Source organism: Heteronotia binoei, chromosome 6 (genome assembly GCF_032191835.1).
Source record: "Heteronotia binoei isolate CCM8104 ecotype False Entrance Well chromosome 6, APGP_CSIRO_Hbin_v1, whole genome shotgun sequence".
Taxonomy (NCBI): domain Eukaryota; kingdom Metazoa; phylum Chordata; class Lepidosauria; order Squamata; family Gekkonidae; genus Heteronotia; species Heteronotia binoei.
This window is the reverse complement of record NC_083228.1, coordinates 61,972,473-61,996,775: the sequence shown is the minus strand read 5'-3', so window position 1 is coordinate 61,996,775 and position 24,303 is coordinate 61,972,473. Positions and strand designations below refer to the sequence as shown.

The window sequence follows — 24,303 nt, the reverse complement described above, 5'->3', positions numbered from 1 at the left end:
TCAATGTCTTTTCAAAGTTTCTATTAATGATTTTTCCCACCTTTTCTTTTGTCATATATCTTATAACCACATCTCTTGGTAGATAATTTTTTTTTTTGCATATAGTGAATTCACTCTATACATATAGTCATACATGTTTCTAGTCCCTTCAGGATCTTCCTCCAAAAATTCTGCAATTATTTTTATTATATATTCTTTCAAATCAGCTTCTTCATCCTCAGGTACTCCTCTCAGACGTATCTGGGTCTCCATCAATTTGCAGTCATGAATTGCCACTTTTTCTTGTATTTTTAACAAGGTGGAATCATGCACTTTCACTCTCCCTTCCACCTCTTGCACTTTTTTTGATGTCACCACAGTCTCATTTCTGAGATCCTCTATATCTTTTTTTAGCTCTTCAATATCTTTTCTAATTTCTTTTTTGGAAGCAGTTGTCTTTTTCATCCCTTTCATTATCCTGGCTTCCATTATATCTAATTGGTCCTGCATTTTCTCCAGCGAAGCAGTCCTTGTAAAAACACCGAAAATTTTGACCTCACCAAATTAAATTTCAACTATCAGATTTAAAAGAGTGAGGCTTGCTCTTTCCAATAAGCCTAATTTCACTGTCCTCAGAGCCTCCTGGGCTCAGATATTAATTTTTAAAGTTTTTATTTTTTCCAAAATAGCGGTCGCGACTTTCTGCTTCACTTTAAATTTTTTTTTCCTCTTTCCTCTAGAAGCTTCTAAAATGGTTATTAACAGTAATGTCCAATAGTCTTTACCTTATAATCGTCACCTCTGTCGGCACCACCAATTTTTAGAAGAAGAAGAAGATATTGGATTTATATCCCGCCCTCCACTCCAAAGAGTCTCAGAGCGGCTCACAATCTCCTTTACCTTCCTCCCCCACAACAGACACCCTGTGAGGTGGGTGGGGCTGGAGAGGGCTCTCACAGCAGCTGCCCTTTCAAGGACAAGCTCTGCCAGAGCTATGGCTGACCCAAGGCCATACTAGCAGGTGCAAGTGGAGGAGTGGGGAATCAAACCCGGTTCTCCCAGATAAGAGTCCGCACACTTAACACACTTAATCACTACACCAAACTAATGTCCCGAACACTTTAAAAATTTTACTTACGTTTTAGCCTCCTAGCAATGGCCGCCGATGTTTTTCTATGATATTATAGTCCGATACTTCCTGCTTTGCTTGCCACCAAATCCTGTTTTTGCTGGTAGAGAGATCTCACGATACTTGATGTATTTTCTGTGTTGGCTGTGGGAGCTGCAAATCTATGACGATGGGGCTTTTTCTCCAAAACTGCAAGTAGACAAAACAATAAATTCCTTTCCACTTTTTAGCACTGTCCTTTAAATTTACAAAGTCCAAATTTCGCCCCTTCTCCCCTTCTTCTTCCAAGCTTTCTAGATTTCAATTTCCCACCTTCTGATTTTATTTTGTTTAACTTTAATTAGTCCCGGAATGAAAGATAGCAATCTGTACCTTTTCTGTAGTTATCCAGATCAACACCGGTCTCATATAGCTTTAGATGTTTAGCAGTATCAAAGAAGATTAGGATCCTGTTGAGCTTATGTCAAATAAATAACTCTGGAAACTTCTGCAGATGATGAAAATGCAACTCGTCTCCAGAGACCCCTCAAAGGAGACCCCCCCCCCCCCAGGACTCCCTTTTAGCCAAGGTAAATCTCCTCAAAGTTTCCTGTGCATATCTTAGACTGATCTCTGACTGAGAAAAGTAGCCAGTAGGCATTAGATTGCCTTCCACTACCCCGAACAGAAGTTCCAGCCTGCTCCCCTTCTGAGAAGCAGTTCAGCTCGGCATTTCCCAACCCCGGAAACTTAAATGTTTTTCTTTAGTGCTTGATTGTATTATAGCTCACATTACTGATGAACAGAATTGATTCTAACTACTCTTTATCCAAAAGAAAACTTTTGTTTTGAAGTGTATGTGTGAAATGTTTTAAAAAGCAATAACCACTGTAGTGTCTGCTGTTTTTTAAAAATTCAAATAATTTGTAAGGAGTGCCTTGCCTCAATCTGCTGTTGACCTTCTGTAGGTCTTAATGAGTGCAGAGTGGGTATAAATTGCTTCTATTCGACTTAGAGTCATTGTATAGGGACTTCCAAATGATGCCACTGACTAAGCAAAAAGCTTCTAGTAAGAGACAAAAGAACGCTTTTTTAAATATAGGTGTGCTTAATGTGCATTTCTGGCATTGTGCTATGTTTTATTTATGCAGAAAACAAATAGAAATGTAAACTATATTTTTTTAAAAAATGCAGAACTTTCTTACATAAAGAATAATGTTAACAATTCACCCATGTAAATTAACCCATACATAAAATGCTACTTTTTATATGTTTAAAACTAATTAAACTAATTATTTTAAATATTGATAAAAATCTAGACATTAAAAGATTTTAATAGCAGAAAATGGAACATGCACTCTAACATATCATGCTCTTCATTAAAATTTGTCTCGTAGAAAGAAATCTATGTGGAATGTGAGACATTTAACAGCTAGTCTTATAAGAAAATCATTATAGCTAATTAACACTTTCTGAATGAAAAACGTGCTGTGAATTACATATATGTAAGGGACAAAAGGCACCTGAAAAGACAAGATGAATCCTTTCTTTGGATAACTTACTAGTGCTTTATTTCAAGCCTCAAAGCAATAAAAGGCTTATATATCAGTTGTTGATACAGAGCTGTATCCCACTTATACTTTCACTATCCTCTCTTTTACTTATAGTGAAAATATATATTTTATGCAACCCTTTAAACTGGTCTGGAGAAAGAGAAAAGGTACCACAGATGCCAGAAAACTGGACATTATCTCCTAACAAGACATAAAAAGACATCTTAGCAGCCTTGATGCCTTGGTGCCAGGCTGACTAGGGCAGGGTTTCCCTAACTTTCCACCCCTCCCCCCATGGCCCGGTTATTTTTACACTTCTCCTTCATGGCCCACTAAAATTTGGGGGTGGAGCCAGGAGACTTTGGGGGAGGAGCTGGGAGTCAGGAATTATGTCATTTTCTGTGGTGTCACTTCCAGGTCAAGGGCCAAGTGATGTCACTTCCTGGGCACTCCCCCCAAACCTGCCTCTTCTTCTGAAGTAACTTCATTTTCAGAAAAATCGCTCTGAAATTCATGCTAAGCCAAAATGGGGGTGGAAAGTGGGCAGTCTGCAACTTTTTCATATATTCCCAGGGTCTGCCCTTTCCACCCCTAGACCTGCATGCACCTATCTGTTTGTGTGTTCTTCTCCAACTTGCAAGCACTCCTAATGCCCGTGTTCAATTGCCTGCACCACCTACACACCCCTTCCTCAACAGCACTGGCCACTTTATGCAGAGTTAGGAGTGCTGTTGCCATTGCCATCAGGAATGCCAGCACTGTGTACCACCCACACTGAGCCCTGGCAGCTGCTCTACCTCAAAATATGCTGACACATTTAGTAGGCCCTTCCTTCAGCTGCTGCTACTGGAACCCTGCCTCAAGCTATAATCAAGTTTGCTTAGTTTCAAGAAAATCTTTGGACAGCTATTTGTCATACTTTTCCTTGGCTGAAATACTGGGAAATTGCAGTGAAAGGTAGCAGAGAATTGTACTGCAATTGATGAATTAATTCTAAGTGGGATCCTGAGGGATCCCTGGCCCACTGCCAATTCCCTCGATGACCTGGTGGAAATCTGGCAGGGCCAGTTGTCCAGGGCTATCGACGAAATTGCACCCCGGCGCCCTCTGCGCCCTCGTATGAAGCTGGCTCCATGGTATACCTTGGAGTTGCGCCAGCTTAAACAAGGGCTCAGACGCCCAGAGAGGCAGTGGAGGCATACTCGGGATGAAGCAACGAGAACATCCTATAGAACGTTTATGAAGTCTTATGAGGTGGCAGTCAAGGCTGCAAAGAAAGATTACTTTGCAACCAAGATTGCATCTGCAAATTCGCGCCCAGCACAATTATTTAGAATAATTGGGGATCTTACAACGTTGCCACAAGGCAAACCAAATGTTAGAGAATTAGAAATTGGCTGTGAGGCATTTGCGAAATATTTTGCAGATAAAATCTCGCTGCTCCGCCAAGACCTGCCTACCACATTGGATACAGTGAATGAAATTGAGGCTCCGTACCTGTCTTCGGGTTTAGTGCTGGACCACTTCGACCCACTCAGCCTGGAGGAAGTCGACAGAATCCTCTCTGCTGCTCGCCCGACAACATGTGATCTGGACCCTTGCCCCTCTTGGCTGATTAAATCTTGCCAAGGGGAACTTAGATGCCCTTTACGGGACATCATAAATAGATCCCTTTTAGAGGGGCATTTTCCAACACCTCTGAAAGAGGCTTTGGTCCGCCCTCTCCTGAAAAAAGCTACAGCAGACCCGGCCGAATTGGCGAACTACCGGCCAGTGTCCAATTTACCGTTTTTAGGTAAAATTATTGAGAGGGCCGTGGCGTTGCAGCTACAGGGGTTTCTGGATGACGCTTCTGTCCTAGACCCATGTCAGTCTGGCTTCCGGCCGGGCCATGGGACGGAGACGGTGCTGGTTGCCTTAGTGGATGACCTCCAACGGCAACTGGATCGGGGCGGCGTTGCGGTACTGATGCTGTTAGATCTGTCGGCTGCATTTGATACAGTCGACCATCGGCTACTGATGCGCCGCCTCGCCGACATTGGGGTTGAGGGGTCGGCCTTGCAATGGCTTTCCTCCTTTCTCCTAGGTCGGGGACAGAGGGTGGCTATCGGGAGCGAGCGGTCCTGGAGGTGCACACTGGATTGTGGGGTGCCCCAGGGAGCAGTTCTCTCCCCGATGTTGTTTAACATCTATATGCGCCCCCTTGCCCAGATTGCCCGGCGGTTTGGGCTGGGTTGCCATCAATATGCAGATGACACCCAGCTCTATCTACTAATGGATGGATGGCCCGACCCCGCTCCAGGAAACCTCGACCGGGCATTACAGGCTGTTGCGACATGGCTCAGGCTGAAGGGGCTGAAGTTGAACCCAGCGAAGACAGAGGTCCTATGCGTGGGTCGCGGCGCTCTGGGAAGGGAAATAGCTCTCCCGGCCTTCGATGGTGCGCCATTGAAAGCAGCGCACCAGGTAAAGAGTCTGGGTGTTTTACTGGAGCCTTCACTATCGATGGAGGCCCAGATAGCAGTCACTGCCAAGTCAGCATTCTTCTATCTGAAGCGGGCAAGGCAGTTGGCCCCTTTCCTTGAGCGCTGGGACCTCGCAACAGTGATCCACGCAACGGTCACCTCAGGACTAGACTACTGTAATGCCCTCTACTTGGGGCTACCTCTGTGCCAGACCCGGAGATTACAGCTAGTGCAGAACGCGGCGGCCAGGCTGTTGTTGGGACTCCCGAAACGGGAACATATATGGCCGGGGCTACGTGAACTGCACTGGCTGCCGATTATATACCGGGTTCAGTACAAAGTGTTGGTCATTACCTTTAAAGCCTTATATGGCCGAGGACCTGTCTACCTGAGGGACCGTCTTTCCCCATATGAACCCCAGAGAGCACTGAGGTCAACGGGGAAAAACCTAATGACTATCCCTGGGCCGAAGGAAATTAAATATCAGAGTACCAGGGCACGGGCCTTTTCGATCGCGGCCCCTACCCTATGGAACCGACTCCCCGAGGAGGTGCGGGCCCTGCGGAACCTTGAACAGTTCCGCAGGGCCTGCAAGACCACTCTTTTTAAATTAGCATATTCGGACTGCTAAGAAAAACTGTAATCAAGGATCCGCCAATGCGGTCTAAAGATCTATACCGCAGTATAACTGTATTTATTGGATTGGTTTTAATTTAATGTTTTAATGTTTTATTGTTCTATATTGTAAATCTAAGGTTTTATTTATTACTGTATGTTTTTATGGAATGTTGTTAGCCGCCCTGCCAAGGTGGGGGAGGGCGGGATATAAATGAAATAAATAAATAAATAAGTTATATTAAGTTCATATAAGCTTTTCTGCAGTTATTCCAAAAAGGATATTTATAATAGGCTTGCAGCTTTTTACTGGCTGTGTCTCCCATGCCTTTAAAAGCAGCCCAGCTCCTCTCTGCACAACACAGAGCAGTTGGGGGATGGAATGAAGGAAAACAGAGCTTAGGCTTTGCTGCCTGTGTCAGTCTTCAAGCCTAGCTTTTCTCTGCACAACACAGAGCAGTTGGGGGAAGGAAGGAAGGAAAATGGAGCTCAGGCTTTGCAGCCTGATACAGCCTAACTTTTATCTGCACGACACAGAGACATTGGGGGATGGAAGGAAGGAAAACAGAGCTCAGGCTTTACATCCTGTTTCAGTCTTCAAGCCTAGCTTTTCTCTGCACAACACAGAGAAGTTGGGGGATGGAAGGAAGGAAAATGGAGCTCAGGCTTTGCAGCCTGTTCTAGTCTTCAAGCCTAGCTTTTCTCTGCACAACAGAGAGATGGAAAAAGAAGGAAGCAGAGTAGAGCTCATGCTTTGCTGGGGGCAGGGCTAGCTTTGGCTTTTCTTGTGACCCGGTAGTGAGGTTTCCGTGGCCCGGTACCGGTCATGACCCTGCAAATGGGAAACGCTGGGCTAGGGTATGTCTCACTTTTTTTTTTTAGACAGCTAAGCCTACTTCTATAATATTCTGTATGGGATTCTGACTATTCAGAATTATTCTAAATGTTGGGAATGATAAAATTTGGATTTTGAAATGTTTTGAGTATTGAGTCAGGTGCTAAAAATTTCCTCATATGATAGAGCTCCAAAATAGAGTTGCCAGTCCCCAGGTGGGTGACAGGAGAAAACCCTAAGGTTCCATGATAACCAGCCTCCAAAGAAACAATAAGACAGCTATACAAATTTCAAAACGAACTTCTATAATATACAAAACACTCTCAGAGTGTTTATACAAATTTACAAAACAACTATAATATACAAAACACTCTCAGACAAACCATCTTATAAACATACCCTGATACACAGAACACTTAAAGTGAAAGGAAGGATATAGTATTTGAAAGTTCATAGTTTAATAAATAAATAAAATAATAATAAACAGTTCCACGTAGATGATAATAAGTCCTTCCACATTCAAAGGAATCCTCGATCCAGTTGCTCCTGGGGAGATCCCATGGTGTATCTGAATGGTTTCAATTCCAAATGTATTAAGTACACAGCATCACACAGCGACGAGGTATTACTTTATATTCCCTCGTTTCACTAGAAGTTTTGATCAGCTTTCAACAACTTTATCAGAGTATGGCAAGATTTCAATTCTTTGCACACAGTTAAGTTACAATTTTCCAAAAGTCTTGCAATGTGCTCTTCATGGAAACAGCATTCTCAAAAAATGTTTAAAAGTTCATGAGGGGCACCCATGTGTTTCTTGTTCATTTCCCTCTTGAGAGTTCAGGAACCTCTATTTCTTGGGGGGGGGGGGGGGTGGGGAGGGAGCCCTGATTTGAGGTATGACCCCTGGTATTTCTTTCATGGTGCTGCTGGACTTTGGACATTTTGCTAGTCCAAAAATGGTGAAATGGCTTCAAGGTGGCACCTCTCATAAAACTAGATTAAGGATAGCCCCTTTGGTGTTGTAACGTGGGTGGCAATGAGCTGATAGAAACATAATATCTGGCTACTTTAAAGTCATCAGACTTTTCATTCTCCTAATGCTAGATGTCTCACTTTAATTTGGTTGCAATCAATATAGGCTTCTTTCCTAATTAAAGTAATTTGTTTTTGTGACTCTGTCTTATACAGACTCACAAATAGGCTCTTGAGTAGTCTATGTTTTGAATGTAAAAGTTATAGATATATAAGCCATGGTTGTTTTGATTAAATGTTTGCAATAGAAATAAAAGATTGTTCACTGGTTTATTAGCTGATGGAAGGGTTTTAATAAAATGATTCTTGTGTCAATATTCCAAGGTGTTGTTATGTAGATTTAGGCTTTCAGCAGTTTATTTTATAAAACAACATCTTCTGATGCATTGTTCCTTTTCAATATTTGATCCTATTTTAAAAATTCCAGCCAGTGGTACGTGCTGAAAAGCACTGCAAATATCTCACTACAAATGGCTGAAGTTCTTGTTCTTCCATGAGTTAAATGCATTTTGCTTGGTATAATGTTGTAGAAATATGTGAAATATCCTTGAGACACAAATAAATGGCTAAGGAAATTAACCCATATTTTGATGAACAGAAATAAATTTACTTTTTTTAAAAATAAATGTGTGGAACAAAAATGACAAAGCAGTAGAAAGTCTCAGAAAAGTGAGAACTCTGCTGAGCTTTCTTGAAGTACAAGAAATAGCCAGTGTGGTTTAATAAGAAGCCTGGAAATTCTGAGTTTAAATCTGTTTAGCTAGTCTCTTTTTCTCTTGTGTTCAGTTTCGCAAAATATATGCAATATTAAAGTAATGCAGGCATGGTGAACATCATTGGTATGATATATCTAAAGTAAATATAACATGATAAAAGATTTTTTTTAAAAAAATTAAGGCATTGCATCAGTAATATTTAAGTACATTTACAGTGGAATTTTATCCTTGAATTATGCTGGTCAGACAAGGATGAGGATTACTAAATTCGTTACAGCAATGGATCTCTGTAATGGCAGTGCAGTAAAGTCACCTTGATGACACGATGACATAGCAAACACATTATGGTGGTATTGGTAAACGCTATGCCAGCATAGATTGTTCTGGTATAAAATGGAAAACAGGTGTGGAGGTATGGTGTAGGAGTAGTGAGGTTAATCAGAATCCTATGCTTACCACAGATCTTAGTCCAGCCTCTAATTTGGCATAACATTATGCATATATAAAAGAGTTGATACATTTCAGTTTCAGTAGATAAAGTGCTACCCTCCCCTGGCCTTATCCTCCACTTCAGAGCCATGACCAATTGCAACAGAACACTAGGATTATATAAACTCTCCTAAGGAAATAGAGCTAATATATCAAGATCAGGGCTTTTTTGTAGAAATGCCCAGCAGGAACTCATTAGCATATTAGGCCACATCCCCTGACATCACCAGCCACAATCAGCTCATAGAGTTTCTGGTGATTGACACTGGAGGTTCTAGAGTAAAGACACTATAGTCACTCCAGCAGACAAACACCACAAGAACCTTAGCTTTAAAGCAGTTTCCAGCACAGTCACCAGAGGTTGCCACGTTGCTAATTTTTTAAACAGAGGAAACAGAACACTGAAAAGCTCAGGACTGTGTGTGTTTAAATTTCTGAACATGCTCTGAGAAATAAAGGAAGCTGATAGATACAAAACCATAGAAGGGTTTTTCATATACATTAAAAGGTGAAAAATTATTATAAAGCAAAAGTTTTAAAAGGAAAAACATGTTTCATTTGAAATCATAACCCCCCTCCCAATACTCCAGAAAATGTGGCTTTTGGCTCAGTGATAAGGATCCTAAGAACACTGTAGCAAATGTGGAATTTGTCTGAATCCTTTTAGCAGATTCATTAAAAAAAGGAAATAAGTGTCTTCTGCAGCTCAAGATTCTGGAATCAACGTAGAGTAATGACTATGACAAAGTTGGAAATAATAACCATGTTCAATTCAAAAAGAAGTCACCCCATGTATTAAGAACCATTTAAAGCAGAGTGACACAAAGGTCTGTGTAAAGAATTATGAAGAGGGAAGGCAATAATAATACCAATAATATTAAAAAATATAGAAGAAACTTCTGAGGATAGCTTAAGGAATTAAGACACACACACACACAGAGAGCAGCCAAAATAAACACAGCATACACACAGGAGAGTTGCTGAATAATGACATTGAAATGCCAAGGAACTATTACACAAAAAGAATTGCAATGATAGAAGTAGAAAGCGCTACTTCATTATTTGTTTAGAATTTTAGCGACTTGATGAATCAATTATACAGCTCAGTTAAAATAAGCATAAAATATTTAATTATGTATTAACAGAATTCATGGGATGATTTTAGAGCAGTTTGTTGGTGATTTCTGTGAAAGACCATACCATTGAGTAGTTGGCGCATAAAAAATACTTTGATATAAGTACAACTGAATTACACTGTTCAAGGAAAATTAATATAATACCTCTTAAACTTTTTGTGCAGAATTTTTGATATTGTCTTGGGGACTGTCAAACTATTTAATATAATGTCAGACAGCAAAAATAATGAGAATTTGTGGTTCCTCCTCCTACTCGTATATGGCTAGTACATTTTGAGGAGAGAAAATTATACCTCTGCTTGGAGAGATTATTAATATGCCATCACATCAGGGGGTGTTTTGTTTTCAGTTGAAGGAAGCAGTGATTGTTCCTCTTCTTAAGAAACCATTGCTGAAAAAGAATGATGTGGCATGTCACACCCCATGGTATTCCATGGTTAGGGTATGCAGTGGGAAAGCTCAAGGATAGTCCCCAAAGAGGGAGAATCCCAGCAGGAAGAGGCAAAGGAAGGACCAGGCACCCAAAAGGCAGGCAGGGTCAAAGTCTGCCAGTAGTAGCTTTCTCAGCAGTAAAGGCTGCCTGAGAAGGAGAGACTTCCTTGGGAGTAAAGACCTACTCATGTATCAGCCAAGAGAACCAGGGAGTGGGTATGGCAGGAGGAAAAGGAATAAAAGGCCAAAGTGAGAGGGAGGGCCAGCAAGCCAAACAGCTAGCCAGACCCGGGACCCTGAAGGATTCCAAAAATCCCTGCCATACCCGCAAATCCTCCTGCATGCTGCTGGTAACCCTAGTCCTATGCTGAGGCAAGCGCAGGCCTGCCATAGCATCACAAAATCTGCAAAGAAAAGCCCTCCCAGGGGCAACCACTTTGCAAGCAATGTTAAGATGCCCGACCAACTGCTGGAGCTCAAGCAGTGTAACCTTTGTCCCGAGGAGGAAAATACTAATCCTATTCCTTAAGTCCTCCACCTTCTGAAAAAGTACTCTGGACGATTGTGCTATGGCGTCCAGCTCAGTCCCCAAAAAGATAAGGCTTTGAGCCGGGCCCTCCGTTTTTTCTTTAGCCAACAGCACCCCCAACTCTGCGGCCAGCTCAATAAAACTGGACAGCAACTGAGCGCAACAACCAGTCCCTACAGGACCCACAAAAAGATAGTCATCCAAATAATGGACATCCTGCAAACCTACTTTTTCGCGCACAGCTCATTCTAGGAATGTGCTGAAACATTCAAAAACTGCGCATGATACAGAGCAGCCCATAGGCAAAGCTCTGTCCATGTAAAATTACCCTGCAAAAGAAAAACCTAAGAGCTCAAAATCATCCGGGTGGACAGGGAGAAGATGAAAAGCAGATTTAATATCGCATTTAGCCAACTCTGCCACCTGCCCACAGCGTCGAACGATGCCCACGGCCTGATCAAAGCTAGTATACCTAACTGAGCATAATTCCTTAGGAATCCTGTCATCAACAGAAGAACCCTTGGGGTAGGAAAGGTGGTGAATCAAATGAAATTCACCAGGCGCCTTCTTTAGTACCACCCCCAAAGGGGAAACTCTAACACTGGAGGATTAAGGAAAGGGCCCAAAATCCTGCCCTCCGCCAACTCCTTGGCAATCTTATCCTCCGCCACTTGCTCTAAACCTCTAACAGAACTAAAGTTCCGAGACTGAGTTGGGACTCGGGAACCCTGAAAAGGAATTCTAAAACCAAACATGAAACCATTTAACAAATATAACCTATCTGCCCTGCGTGGGTACCTACGTAGCCACCGTTCAAGAGGTCCCACCTTTATCGGACTGGGCCCCTTTTCCAGCTTGGGAAGCACTCCCACCCTGTCTCTTTTGACCCTTACGTGGCTGAACTCTGGGGCAGTTGCTAAAGGAGTGCAGACCGTCACAAATGGAGCATTCGTGCTTGAACTGGCAAGCTTTCCAATTGCACACTCCCTGTGAACCAAACTCCCAACAAAGCAAGCGGGGTTGAACCGCCTGCCTCACTGAGCTGCGGGAAGATGAAGACATAGCAGAGAGAGAAGTGGATGCCTTAGCAACAAAATGACCACTATCAGAGCAGTCACCCAAATTAGGCCATGCTGGTGACATAACCTGCAGCCACAATTGTTGATGGATACGATCCCACTGGAGGAAAGGGTACAAAGCAGCCCTCATCCTGAATTCCTCATCATATTGAATCCAGGCCGGGCCACTAAACATTGTATACCCTTTATAAATAATATTCATATACTGGATGAGTGCTGCCGCCCACCAAGGCTGAGCACGCGCTATCACTCCAGCATACACAAAACCCCCCGGCAGTCAATTGGCCCAAGTCCGATCCACCTTCCGCTTTTTCAATTTCTCCTTCTCCTTGTCATCCAGATCCTCCTTATCTTTTTTCCCCTAACTCCTGGAACAGGAGGGAGAAAACATCCACATACTCTCCCTTTAGGATCTTGTCCTTTGTTGCAGGCAACAAATGACCGCCTAAAGGTAAAGCAACTTCTCCAAAAGGCATGGCAGTAAAAGGGACCGCCCCATAGGAGAAGGAAATCCCCATCCCCCCACAAAGGAAGGTGCAAACCCCTGCTGCCCAGCCACTGGCCAATTCCCATATGGGCCAAGCTGGCCCTGCGGCCATGCCCAGTTAGCCTGAGGACCCACACCCGAGGTAGAAGGTGTACCTGAACCCCCAGAAGCAGTGCCAGGAGCATTAGGTGTGGCAGGACCCCATGCCCCCCAAGGCCAAACGAGCCCGGTATATGCCAGAGAGCTGTCCCCCATCTTACATTCCAGCAGGCACCAGCGCCGATCCAAATCCTGTGACCCCTGAAGATGGGCCTGATCCCACATCCGAAGCTCCAAACCCCACGGCTCCTCCATTACTAGCAGACCTGCCCTCCAAAATAGACAACCTGGTTAATATGTCAGCTTGAAATGCCAATTTGGAGACCTTCCCCCCTTCCAAACCTTGCGAAGGCGAAACACTGGATGCATGCTCCAGGGCCCGCAGCCTCTGTAAGATAGCTGCGTTCACCTTATCCTCCCCTTCCTCATCAGAAGATGAAGGCGGCGGAGGACACTTTTGCGGAGGCTTAGGGGCTTTTCGCACCAGCTGTTTGCCTTTTGACTTCCCCATCCCTTTTCACCCAGACATCCTCCTGGGATAAGGACAGATGAAACCCACAATCAATAGCCCTTGCAGGTGCCTTATGATTAATAACCCAGTCCTAAAATGGCTCCCAATTCAACTCAGCCCCTAAAATGGCCGCCAAAATAAGCCCCTAAGATGGTCATCACCCTATGAGAGGAATTAAAATAAGATGGCCACCAAGCCCGATGAGGGGAAGAACCTACAAATAAGGCAGCCACCAATTGCTACCCTAATACTCCCCCAAGCCCCAAAAATAAACCCCCCAACAGAAAACTCAGCCTTAACTGAAACACCAGGAAAAAAGGGGGGGTGGAGGGGAGCCACACGTGCAACTAAAACAAGGAGGGAATGGGAAAGGTGTTTTTTGTTTGATTGTTTTTTAATACAACCGGTGCAAGTCCCTCGAAGTGACCTCTGTCTGATCGACACTGTCCTCCCAGCTCTCGGGACAGCCTGCAACTCGACCTGTCCGACAGGGCTCGAACGAGAGCAAGAATGCTCCAACGGCCCTTTTCCCCCACCGAACGAGTCCTAATCCCTCCAAGCTGGCTCAGAGCACCACAAAACGCTCCTACTGAGCCGAGCTTCCATGAGGGACTGAAAGATGGGGGCGGAGACCTGGCCGTTACAACACCCAAGCCCCGCCCCCTCAAAAGCACGCCTCAACAGGCTTGATAAGTCCTCCCTTCCCTCCAGGGAGGCAAATAGATTCCCCAGCAGCTGAGCTGCGAGGCAGCCGGCTGCTGGAAATTCCTTGTACTGATTTTATCATGTTACAAACTTAACTTTTCTGTCCACAATCTTTTTCAGATCAGGTCAGGCGGACATTTGCTGCTTGTGCTGGTGTTTGGAGGGTACATTCCTCACATGAGTCATATAAATATTCACTAATTCAGTGTTTCAAAACACTGTACACCATGACTCTTACACATGGCCGGATCTAGGGTGGGGCAGAGGGGGATGCTTGCCCCCAGTGCCAACGGAGGGGGTGCCAAATTGGGTATGGAGTCCATTGTATTCTATGGGGCCATAATATAGAATGGCCCAAAACATGTAGATCCGGTCCTGCTCTTACACTACTCCTCATGGTCGCTTCAGGTTTCCAATGTGAAATAAAGTCTATATCCTTGTCAATATCTAAGGTGTGTGGTTGGATCCAGGAATACACATAAGAACATAAGAGAAGCCATGTTGGATCAGGCCAACAGCCCATCCAGTCCAACACTCTGTGTCACACAGTGGCAAAAAAAAATTATATATACACCCACACTGTGGCTAATAGCCACTGATGGACCTGTGCTCCATATTTTTATCTAAACCCCTCTTGAAGGTGGCTATACTTGTGGCCGCCGCCACCTCCTGTGGCAGTGAATTCCACATGTTAATCATCCTTTGGGTGAAGAAGTACTTCCTTTTATCCGTTTTAACCTGTCTGCTCAGCAATTTCATCGAATGCCCATGAGTTCTTGTATTGTGAGAAAGGGAGAAAAGTACTTCTTTCTCTACTTTCTCCATCCCATGCATTATCTTGTAAACCTCTATCATGTCACCCCGCAGTCGACGTTTCTCCAAGCTAAAGAGTCCCAAGCGTTTCAACCTTTCTTCATAGGGAAAGTGCTCCAACCCTTTAATCATTCTAGTTGCCCTTTTCTGGACTTTCTCCAATGCTATAATATCCTTTTTGAGGTGCGGCGACCAGAACTGCACACAGTACTCCAAATGAGACCGCACCATCGATTTATACAGGGGCATTATGATACTGGCTGATTTGTTTTCAATTCCCTTCCTAATAATTCCCAGCATGGCGTTGGCCTTTTTTATTGCAAACGCACACTGTCTTGACATTTTCAGTGAGTTATCTACCACGACCCCAAGATCTCTCTCTTGGTCAGTCTCTGCCAGTTCATACCCCATCAACTTGTATTTGTAGTTGGGATTCTTGGCCCCAATGTGCATTACTTTGCACTTGGCCGCATTGAACCGCATCTGCCACGTTGACGCCCACTCACCCAGCCTCAACAGATCTCTTTGGAGTTCCTCACAACCCTCTCTGGTTCTCACCACCCTGAACAATTTAGTGTCATCTGCAAACTTGCCCACTTCACTGCTCACTCCCAACTCTAAATCATTTATGAACAAGTTAAAGAGCATGGGACCCAGTACCGAGCCCTGCGGCACCCCACTGCTTACCGTCCTCCACTGCGAAGACTGCCCATTTATACTCACTCTCTGCTTCCTATTACTCAGCCAGTTTTTGATCCACAAGAGGACCTGTCCTTTTACTCCATGACTCTCAAGCTTTCTAAGGAGCCTTTGATGAGGAACTTTATCAAAAGCTTTCTGGAAGTCAAGGTAAACAACATCTATCAGGTCTCCTTTGTCCACATGTTTGTTCACCCCCTCAAAGAAATGTAACAGGTTAGTGAGGCAAGATCTTCCCTTGCAGAACCCATGCTGAGTCTTCCTCAATAACCCGTGTTCATCAATGTGCCTCCTCATTCTGTCCTTGATAATTGTTTCTACCAACTTTCCCAGTATTGAAGTCAGACTGACTGGCCTGTAATTTCCCGGATCTCCTCTGGAACCCTTTTTAAAGATGGGTGTGACATTTGCTACCTTCCAGTCCTCAGGAACGGAGGCAGATTTCAATGAAAGATTACAGATTATTGTTAGAAGATCCACAAGTTCAACTTTGAGTTCTTTCAGAACTCTCGGATGTATGCCATCCGGACCCGATGACTTATTAGTTTTTAATTTGTCTATCAGTTGTAGGACCTCCTCTTTTGTCACCTCAGTCTGACTCAGGTCTTTCAACACCCCTTCCAAAATTAGTGGTTCTGGGCCGGGCAAAAAGTTCTCGTCTTCCACAGTGAAGACGGAGGCAAAAAATTCTTTTAGCTTCTCGGCCATTTCCCTATCCTCCTTCAGTAATCCTTTTACCCCATGGTCATCCAAGGGCCCCACTGCCTCCTGGCTGGTTTCCTACTTCTAATACATTTGAAGAAATATTTATTGTTGGTCTTTATGTTTTTTGCAATATGCTCCTCATAGTCCCTTTTTGCCTGCCTGATCACAGTCTTGCATTTGATTTGCCACAGCCTGTGTTCCCTTTTAATAATCTCACTTGGACTGGCTTTCCACCGCTTAAAGGAGTCCTTCTTCACATGGCCAGAGTGTCTCATTAAGTAGGCAAAATCGTATCCTGAGGCATAGGTGGTCAAGATGTTCCTTAGAGCAATGCAAGATAGCATTCCCATTGTGTAGTGAGGGTGAGTTGAATGCTTCTCAGGTGCTAGACACAAAAGTGTAATGTTCTATGTTTGCTCAGAGAATGGGGCCAGGATATGGGTTTTTGGTGTAAGCAGGAACTGTTAATGTTCCTGTAGGAATGTGGCTAGAAATGTGAGAGCTTAATTTTCTTAAAACCACTACCTAGTGGTCCTTGATTGCTGAAGAGAAAAAGATACCCAGTTGTGGGGATGGCCCATTAATTAAGGAGACAGAGTTAGGAAAGGGGGAACCAAGGTTTTGGGGTTTGTTAAAACGAGTGATTTCTCCTTTCCTGTCAGCTGCAGAATAGATGGAAATACATCTTTGTTTTGGATGAAGGGGGGAACCTGTTGCCTGGAGATGCCCTAGAACTACCTCCCAAAATAACAAGCACAGACTTGTTCTTTTGATGTCAGAACCATTTTGTTTGATCCTACTTCATCTGTACACTTCCAGACTTCACTCTGACCTTCTTCTGAGCCAAACAAGGTTGGCACTTGTTCTGTGAAACAATTGATGACTACACCATGATGCTGGCTTCAGGAGTCCTGCAGCTGATATCCATCCCTCCCCCAATTCTGCCCCCCCCCCTCAGTCCTCTCCTCTTGGCAGCTCTAGTTATACTCTCCAGATTAAACTATCATACGATACTGCATATGGGGGCTGCTTTTGAAGATATCTTGGAAACTGTGGTTTCCATGCCTTTCTTTACATTACTTTGTACAACAGCTACTAGAACTTGGGGCATTGTCTATTGTGGGACTGGTTCCTTGGAATGGATTCCTGGAATGGGTGAGGATCCCTGCTTTTGAAAAAAAAAATGTAAGAGCATTTTCCTTCAGAGAGGTTTTTGTGGAGGGTTAAGTAACTATCGAGAAGATGGAATTACATTTTTGTCTCTGTATGTTTTAAATCTGCTAGGTTATTTTTATTGCAACTTTTTGCCTGTGTTGATTCTTTTTGAATCTTAAGTGAAATAACTCCAATAGATAGATGGATGGATGGATGGATAGATAGATCTTTTGGCATTAGAAATGGGAAAGAGAACTCCGATGGGAAAGTGTACTCAGATTCTCAGTACTGCTGCATTCCAACTATGCTTCCTTCCTGCTGTATTTTCAGAAGAAGGAAGCAGCAGACCAAGGCAAAAGCAGAGAAGGTGAGAAAGGCTGTGTGCAGCTCCAGTCTGTCCCTAATCTCATAGTGTACTAGAGTCTCAGTAATCTTATGCTGAAGACTTCATAAATCTCTACTAAAAGTGCATATTACAGTCCAGCTATGTATTTAATTATATGCTCTAACTGTAAGTTGTCTCAAGTAGGACCCTGGAGATATAGCTTAAAAATGTCCTAAACAGCTGCTCATTTCTAAATGTTTTGTCCACAGATAGCTTGCTGATTGACTATCAGTTTACCTTCAGTTTATTACAAGAAGACGATCGCCATCACACTGCCATAAACTTCATTGCAAATCCTGAACAGGTGAGCCAATATAATTTATTGTCTCTAATATGATCATTTATATCAGCTGCCCTGAACCTGATAGGGGAGGGCAGGATATAAATAAATAAATAGTTCATAGGCTAGATTTTCACTGTATTTTGTTCTTTTTTCCCCCTCCTGCCCTGTAGGGACAATACATAGGAATGATACATTGTTTCTCATTTAGGAAAAGTTAGACATGTATTTCTTTAACTTGTTAATTTGTGTTATTAGGAATCCGGATTTTGAAGTAAGATATGTGCTTTTTTCCCCTTTTAGACCTCAAGTCAATTTTTCTTCCAACATACCTTGGTAAAGTTGCATCTGCCTTGCAGAAATCCAGATGATCTTTAATCTCCTGTTAGTTGCTGATATGGAGTTCAGCTCCTTAGAACCAATCTCTCTGTGTAGTGGAGCACCTATCAATTTTGCACTTGCATATTCAGGACTGGTTTATTGGTAGCTGCTTAATTTCAACCAGCTCCACACAAGCCTGGCGTGTCTGAGTAGGCCAAGGAGGCAGCCACCTAGGGCTGCACTTCCCTTACAGGGGCATTGGGTGCTCCCTCCAACCCCCACTCTCTCCCCACAGGCAACTCAAGCAGCCTTTGTGGGAGGCCGAGTCACCAGTGCAGCTTCCCTGCTGTGCCAGGGAAGAGATAAATGTGAAGAGATAAATGTGAAAGGGAAGCTTGCATATAAAAATAGCTGGTGGCAAGAGGCAGCACTGTGGGAAGGAAGCACCACACCCACCTGGCCTCACTGGTCTCAGCTCCTTCCCATTGCCACTCTGTCATAAACCCTGATGAGGGGGAGCTGGAAGGGTTAACAGGCCTGGAAGAGTTGCCAGCCAGTTCCTCAGCCAAACAACCAGCAGCTGGCCCATCAGTCACTCTCCCCACATTCCAAGCACCAGTGTCAGCTGTTGACAATCAATCTCCTCCAAGCTCTCCCCCTCCCATCTCAAGAGTTTGAAGCAGGCTCCGGAAAGAACTTTCAGAGCGAAGACATGAGGCACACTGATGCTTCAGATTTCTCAGCCCTGAGTTCTAGCAGAGTCTCTGCCACCCAGGGAGCAGGCTGATTGAGGCTCCGATATAACTCCCACCCAGGACCTGGCAACCTTGTGAAAGCAACAAGTCTATTCTCTGGCTTGCATCCACGCTCCTTCCTGATCCTGACCTGCTTGAATTCCTTGGCACCCTGACCCTTTGGCTTTTGGACACTGACTTCTGATTTTGGTTTGCGATTTTGCTTTGGTAACTTGTCTCCTGCTTGACTTCCTGGACTTTGGCCTTGGACTGACTTTGGACTCCTGGCTGCCTGTGACTTGAGAACATGACACACTCCGGCATTGGTGGCCGGAAGAGCCACTTCTCACTGCTGCCACTGCCAAGAGAGCGAAGCAGGCTGCCGGAAAGAGAGGAGCTGCCTGGCCCTTCCCAATAGTGGCAACAGGGTGGCATGGCATGGCAGTGGGTGCGCTCCAGCGTGCCAACTGGGGCCTGCTGCCACTGCACTCAGGTGGGGGGGGGGGAGGAAAGGCACATGGCAGGCAGGAAGTCAGTGGCAGGAGGCACCTTGCCTTGGGCGGCCGCCTAGCGCCAGCACCCTAACACTGGTGCTGGCTCCATACTTTGTGTAAGGTGTGAGTCAGTTGGCTTTGCTAGGCATTCAGCTCACTATGTTTTATTTCTAGAGTCTAGGTGATGGTTAGAGTAGACAACTGTACAATAAAGTGCAAGTGTTATGAAGCTTCACAATCATATTGGATTGATGACTTGTAATGACATCAGTCTTATCTTAAGAATAGTTGATCTTCTTTCACATTTATCTCTTCACATAAATAAACACTGAAATGAGGGTAGCTTTTCTCTGGCAGATACTAGAAACAAAGAATTTAGAAGGTGTGCATGTGGGCACCTGCTTTATACTAAGTGGCAAATTCCAGTCTAGACTTGTTTCACTCACTCTTAGGAGATAGTTCTTTGACTCTAATGGAACATGAAGAAGACTTTAATAATGTTGTATCTTCCCTGACAATAGCTTATGTATGCAAACTAATCATTTACATTATTGGCATTGACTGTCATATAGAACAACATGACCTGAAGTCACAGAAAATGCATTGTTGGCTTTGCTCGACATTGCTTTTTGGTCATTAATGCTTCAAACAATGGCTACCATCATTGCCATATCTTCATTCTCCCAACTCTGGTTGAGCATTCTGCTAGTCTCCCGCTATCTCCCATCCATATTCTGTGACACAAATTCTATCTATGAAGAATTAAAGTAACATTATAACTCATGATAGTTTCAAATTTGATAAATGCAAGAATGTGATTCTACACCTGCAGTGCCTTAACTGAAGTATGTCATCAATGCATTTGTCAGCAGGAACATTATGGCTGCTTGTGGACATCCAATTTAACCATGGTTAATTTTTTTAAAAGTGCATAAACTTGACTTCTGGCAGGATTTATACCCATGCACCTGACTCCTCCATTTGGAGGAATGATGATATAAGACAAATAGCCCTTCATTCTATTTGTTATCTGATGAAGTGAGCTTTGACTCACAAAAGCTTATACCCTAGAAATTTTTCTTGGTCTTTAAATACTACTGGACTCAAATTTCTTTTTACCTATGACTACCTATGTAATCAAGAAAACAGGATTGATTGCTGTTTCCTACTAAATGACAGCATAACCGATATCACAAGAGCTGTTGCCAAATTCTTGGCTGAAATTGTCAAAAATTACTCTAAGCAATTTTTATTGTGATTCTTAATATTATTTTAGCCTTTTATGCTTTGAACAGACATATTTGATTGTTGTTTATGTCTCTGTATATCTCTTTTGGTTATGCCAATAAAGGTGTGATTGATTGATTGATTGACTACCTATGATGTATAAATGAAACTTTTTGGTTTAAACTGGTGCTACTTTTTTCTTCCACTCACTGAGAACCTAAGCCATGTGTCCTGGCATCTGAGAGGGAAAGTAACTGATTAAGCAGTGCATCTGCATTTTTACATCATGAGTAATCAGAGCAAGTCTTATACTAATATCTCTGTACTGCATTTCATACAAATTGGAAGGTGGTGGTAGGGAAGAGACTGTGCTGGACAGGGAAACAAAAATGGCCCTGAAAGGACCCTCCCCCAGCCTGCCCTCTTAATTGGGGGGGAATAGGGTTGCCAAATCCTACCTTGGCCACAGTGGGGGGCTACATTCACATGCGCAAAGCACAAGTGCGTGTCACAGTGACATCATCTGGAAGTGATGTCATCATGCAGGGCATGTCATGCCAGGGATGCTCTAGGATTCAGGCACCATAGAGTTTTACCCTGAATCTCATTGTTGTAATCTCTGGGTGATGTCATCGTGCTGGGCACATCATGTGATGACAGAACTCTTGGGGGACAGGGGTTTCCCCTCCCCAGCAGCACATTCCGTGCCAGCAACTGGGGGAATTCCCAACTGGGGGAATCTGCCACTCCCAGCAGGTGCTTGGCAGCCCTATGGTGGAGAGCCAAAGTTGGCTTACTTGTGGCAGGTGTTTACTTGCTCTGCAAAAGACTGGTGCAGTGGTTTGCTTGTGACAACTTGTCTGTCCCACATGTGTCCCATGCAGCCCACTTGCTCTCTGCTGTGGCTGTTCATCTGCCCAACATAGGGCAACAGTAATTAGTTCACAACAGTGGCAGCTGCAAGCCACAGTGGTGGCTATGAGGAACACCTTGAATGGGATGAGAGCCACACCTTGGAGTGGCCCTAGTGGGGAGTAGGTGGCCATCAATGCTTTTGGTCTACCAGGAGTTTTCCTGCTGACCTTAATGGCCGGTTCCCTCCTGGGTGCGGGAGAGCCCAGTACAAGAATAGTTCATGCATGCTTTTTATTTGACAATGGTTAAATTTTACATCTGAATCTAGCCTATATCATTTAATTTATTGTTTATCAAATTTATATCTCTCTCCCCTGAATGGAACTCAAGGCAACTAACCACGATAAAACAGTACAAAAGATACAATAAATAAACTTAAGAAATATAAAACAATTAAAAATCTCTCCCAGTTAAAATCTATCCACTATCAATCAGGGTAAGATGTACGGATGGTGAAGACACAACTGGAGCATAAATTACCAGCTGCCTGGTGGATCACGATCACCCAAAGGCCACTCAAAAAAGAACAGTCTTAAATGCTCTGTGAAACCTAGAGTGAATTACAGTAGTCCAGCCTCAAGGTGACCATTGTGTGAATTACTAAGGCAAGGTCCACCTGGGGCAGATAGGGAGCCAGTTGGTGGGCCCAGCTTAAATGGTAAAATGCAGCCTTTGTCACTGAGGACACACATTTGTCCACAGAAAGCAAAGAACTAAGCTACACCCCAAGACTCCTGACAGAGTTGACCACAGAAAGTCAAACCCCAACAAGAATTGGTAGAAGTGGCCACCCCAGCAATCTGGACTTCTTCAGACACATGATCTCAGTCTTGGATGGATTTAGCTTCAAGCACCTCTCACCTAGTCATTCCACCACTGCATCCAGGCAGTATCTATAGCTGTGTAATAATCAGTTATGCACTTTCCAACGATAGTAATATATTTTTGTACAGTTACTGATAATGATGGCAAAGATTTTTTCTCAGTACCATGTAGTTTGAATAGTCTTGTTCCTTAATTTTGTATTAACTCCTGAACACATGTGGGACTCTGGTTTTAAATGATTGGTTCAGGTTCCCACATGCATCTTCTAGGGCAGAGGAACTTGGCATTTTTCCCACTTTAATAATTGGGATTAGGTACATCTGCTAAGTCAATGGTTAATTTGTTTCTGTCCACTAAAACTAAAATGAAAAACATTCCATTGCTAACTATGGCAAGGCAGAATTTGCACATTCTAAGCTTTAGAAGAGGATCTCCTCCTTGCATGTGCAGAGCTGTCTCACTACATGACCAGTATGTTTACGATGAGGGAGTCCATTTGAATGACTTTATTTATATATGCAATTTGAACCATTAAGTAACATACTTTTGTAATGTTCATTTTTTCCTTTTTAATTTTCAGTCAAACAAAAATTTGGACATATCAATTAATGCATCAAACAACTTTAACCTGAATATCACTTGGTCTATTGGTTCTACAGGTAAGAAAGCCCTTGATATTATTTTTGCATTGCCACATTGTCTCATGTACTAATCGTCTAAGTTATATATTTACATGATTGACTTTTTGTTTCTTATTAATAAAACTTAATAAAATTTATTCTTTCCCCCATTCTCATTATGCCATCATTAATGATATTACTTAAAACTCAGATAATAATTTGCAATCTGAATAAAGGTTCATTAACATGTTAACTTTCTTCCCTATTCAATTAAAATTACTTGGGCAGCAAAACCTTGTATGCTCTTTAAATTTTTAGAATGGCAGTGTTATGAACAAAGTGATTTTAATTAAGATAAATTACTTTCTTAACTACTGCAGAGACTGAGATTTTAATTTCTTTGTTTCAGTGTAGAAGCTAGGAATTTAATTATTAACCTTAACATTGATATCAAACAATAAAATTCTTCTGTGTGTGCAGATAAAAGAACCTGCTTATCTTCCCTTTTAAAAAAAAAACAAAAAAACACTCTGAACCCAATTTCTCTATTGGGATTAATAAAGGGAAAGAAAAGCTTTGTTTAGGAGGTTTGTTTCAGTCAGTTCTGTTGACTTTCTGAAAATATATCCAAGGAGAACACTATTGATAGCATTTTAATTAATTATGCAGAATAGGTAGGAACAGGACACCACCACCATGCTTTGTGTGACTGAACGGTTTCCCCAAGTATCCGCTATGTTTACACCTGATGTGCATATAACATTTGAAGGTCAAGCATGTATTTGCAAATATGCAGTAGATATATACTGGTAAGCTACCTTTGTGGTGCCTCTCCACGGATGCACTGCAAGCCCTTTTAGCTCGTCTTCAAAAATGTCCTAATGTCACTGGACTTAGGGTTGCAAACAGAAAGCTGGCAACTGATGTGAGATTGACCTGTCGGGGCTCCTTGCCAGCGATGCAATGATGTTACTTCCAGCACAACTGGAAGTGATGTCATCCTATTAGAAAAGCAGCAATTACCTCCCCATTTATCCCCTATTTTCTTCCTGGCTTCCAGATAAGTGGCATTGGGAAGTGTGGAGAAATGCCATCTTGGTTAATGTTGGTGCTTGGTTGGAGGGGAACATGAAACTACTAGGCAGGCTGTGCGGCCTAGCCTTCCCTTCACTCCCCCCCTCCCTTCCGGAGTTAAACCATGACTCTTGGAGGGAAGCCTCCTAGAGAGGCAGGAAGTTCTTTTGTTTCTTTTTATTTGAATTAGAGGGGAACAGGCAGTCCACAGCTGGCTCTCCAAGAGGGAGGTTGTGAGTCTGTGGGCTCCTGACTGTGGGAGAGGCCTACTCAAGAGGAGGAGGAC

The 24,303-nt window shown here is 43.3% G+C and overlaps 1 protein-coding gene across 1 annotated transcript in view; it reads left to right on the top strand.

Moving 5' to 3' along the window:
• The window catches only part of ATRNL1 (attractin like 1), a 1,015,273-nt gene that overhangs the window by 407,336 nt on the left and 583,634 nt on the right, over positions 1-24,303 (top strand). The window contains exons 22-23 of the mRNA XM_060241568.1: positions 17,737-17,831; positions 22,904-22,982. Coding sequence (XP_060097551.1) covers positions 17,737-17,831; positions 22,904-22,982 — 174 coding nt within the window. The remainder of the gene's footprint in view (positions 1-17,736; positions 17,832-22,903; positions 22,983-24,303) is intronic.